General features: G+C 40.5%; 1 protein-coding gene across 1 annotated transcript; it reads right to left on the reverse strand.

Moving 5' to 3' along the window:
• Window positions 1-1,063: 1,063 nt before the first annotated feature.
• LOC136459754 (uncharacterized) lies at window positions 1,064-3,022 on the reverse strand. The gene is made up of 6 exons (XM_066459595.1): window positions 2,932-3,022; window positions 2,667-2,837; window positions 1,743-1,802; window positions 1,491-1,622; window positions 1,277-1,384; window positions 1,064-1,166 (listed from the first exon to the last, which is right to left on the reverse strand). Exons 1-5 carry the CDS (start codon window positions 3,020-3,022, stop codon window positions 1,293-1,295), a joined length of 546 nt encoding a protein of 181 aa, XP_066315692.1. The 3' UTR covers window positions 1,064-1,166; window positions 1,277-1,292.

Consider the following 3,022-nt stretch of genomic DNA (forward strand, 5'->3'; position numbering starts at 1 on the left):
AAGAAGTTTTGGACGGCAGGAACGCGTAAGATGTGTAAGTGGAAGATGGCAGATTGCCCACCGATGAATTGATACGGAGCGTTAGATCTAAAGACTTAATTCATCCAACGGTTCCTATGTAAGGTGGGTAAGTAAATTTTGGGTGAATGATATTTTCAATTCCTTCACTCTTTTATAGTATAGATAATTTTTCTCCACTTTAGACCTAAGTAGCGTGCAACCCAAAAGGCCCACCTTTTTGTTTTTGTTTTATATAATTTTTCTCCCCTTTAGACCTAGGTAGCGTGCAACCCAAAAGGCCCACCACAACAAAAATGGTGACAATACAAGTTTTCTAGTAAACCAATACTGAATAGCAACGAATTAAATATGTGGCAATACATACCTTTTTGTTTTATACAATTTTTTCCTCCCCTCTTGACCCTAGGTAGCGGGCAACCCAAAAGGCCCACCTCAACAAAACCGTGGCAATACAAGTTTTCTAGCAAACAAATGTACCACTGATTAGTGGCAATAATACCTAGGTATTGCAACTAAAATATAATCAGAATTATCACAACCAAAACATGTCATGGAGATACTCACAACTACTTGTGACCAAACAATATATGGTGGCAATATCATCTTTTATTACCACGATTTTCATGGAAATCACAAGGCAAATGTAATCGTGGCTATATTGTCCACTATTGCCACAAAAAATGAAAATATGGCAATAACACCAGTGTATTGCAACCAAATTTGTGTCGTCATATATAGCGTGGAGCGTGGCTAAAGGGTCAAAATCTAGTAATACATTTCCCCTTCATGCTTCTCAACTTGCTCTATCTCAGATGGTTAGGACCGGAGCAGTTAAGGGTCCTCAAATGTTCCTTTTGGAAAAATTATATCTCACTGATATAATTAATAAATAAACCTACTTTTATAAGTAATTATCTTGAACATATGCATGATTAGCATACTGAGGTTTAATCCTAACGATCACAGCATTATACCACCACAGTGGGACTCTCCTTTTTTTTCCCCATTTCCAACAAGTTGTATGAAGTAAATTCCGGAATAAAGACTACTCATTTATCATAAAAAGGACAAGAAGGTCGAGATCTCTATATTATTGCAGTAACCGGTAGTAATCTAGACGCCGGATCCCATGGCAATGGATGATCCTGCAAATCAAGAGCCAGTATATACAGAAATTAATTTAGTAATTTACAACCAAGTGCTTAGCTAATCACGTTTTAATTACATGTGTGTGATCGATTTGAACAAGAAGTACCTGCATTCTGCTAGTACTAATAAAGATCATCATTTCCGACAGGTGCCGGAGCTGGTGCAGCCGGGGTGTTTACCAGTCCTAGCTTGGCGCAGTCTGCCCCAAACGTGCCTGAATGTACAATGAGCAAAGCAAAACAAGATTCAGCAAACCGCCCACGAAAGAGAACCCAGACATAGTAGACGTAGACAAATCAAGAAGCGATGTACTATCTTACAGCTGCTGCCGATACAAGGCATGGAGGTGTCGTTGAGCAAGTTTTTGAAGCCCGGCTTGCAGCGGCACTGGTAACTGACGCCGGCGCCCTTCTCGCAGTCACCACCTAGGCCGCAGTTGACGGCGAAGCATTCTGCATGCATGGACATGGAGACGAAACAAGACTGGCTCAAAAACGGATGGACAAGCCAGAGGACTGCAGATAGATCAAACTGTCATCTGCGTGGCAGTACGTAAATGGTTTGTGACTTACGGTCTAGAGGAACGTTCGGTATCGGCACGGTAAGGTTCAAACAGGCACTACTGAAGGAGCCTACAATATATATAATGAGAAATGAGAAATATACAGCTTCATCAGCTTTAGGCCTCTTATGTCTAGGATCAGATGGGTTGACGATGACGACAAAATAAAAAATAAAAAATAAACTCCTAGAAAAATATGAAACCGTGCAACGGATGCCCTCCAATTGCTGAAAACCGGAAAAATTGGTCCTCTAGCTAATTTCAAAAGTGGTTAATTATTTATGAAAATAATTAAAAATGATTATCTGATCTCTAAAAAATCATGGTTAATTTATTTCAAAACAGAAAAATATGAAACTGGTACCAGTTTTCTTCTAAATATGTTATCCCTTTGTTGGTGCTCTATTTAGAGTTATTTGAATCTTGTTTGCTTTAAGTAAATAATGAGCATGACTACGAACAACAAAGTAGTGGTAACAGATTAAATCAATTTAAAATAGCTGTATATATATCATAAATAAGTAGATAGCATTTTTAGAAAAGAACCAGTACTCATTTTATTTTTATATAATTTAAAATACATTATTTTTTTAGATGATAAAGTAGATTTTTATTGTATTTAAAAAATAAATACCAACTTTGAAACGAGCGAGAGGACCAAATTTCTCCAGTTTTTGACAATATAATTGGAGGGTGTCAATTATCCGATTTGGTAGTTAAAGGTTGAAAATCAGACTCGCATATATAAGTTGAAGGATTGAAAATATTTACTCTTTAAGGGAGAGTATACTGCATCAGCACTGACGGTAAATTACTTGTGGACAGGTGAATTTGGAGCCTGCTGTAGGATCTTACCTGTGTCGTTCCATGTGGCAGATAATTGAAGGAGGTTGAAGTAACAATTACTCCTATAAAAAAAACAATTACTACTTACAGTTGGGGACGACGCAGGGCGCGTTGGGGAGTTTTGTGAGGGGTATCCACGGTTCTGGCTGCGACCAGCCGGGGTCGCAGGTGCACTTGTAGGACTCAAAGGGGTAGGGGCCCGGCGCCTCGCTGCAGCTGCCCTTGCCGCACCTGGCCGTGTCGCAGATCGAGCTGCCTGCTGGGGTTCATTCGTCGTAGGCGCAGAGCAGGCAAAGGAGGAAGTAGAAATCAATAGCAGTTGGAGCTGAATTATATTGAAGCTCCGATCCTACCAGCACCAGCACCAGCCGCAGCGGCGATTGCTGCAGCGAGGAGCGCCAGGAGCGTAGCGGGCGCTGCAGGCACGCTAGCTCCCCTAGCCAT

This window comes from Miscanthus floridulus, chromosome 1, assembly GCF_019320115.1.
Source record: "Miscanthus floridulus cultivar M001 chromosome 1, ASM1932011v1, whole genome shotgun sequence".
Classification (NCBI taxonomy): Eukaryota; Viridiplantae; Streptophyta; class Magnoliopsida; order Poales; family Poaceae; genus Miscanthus; species Miscanthus floridulus.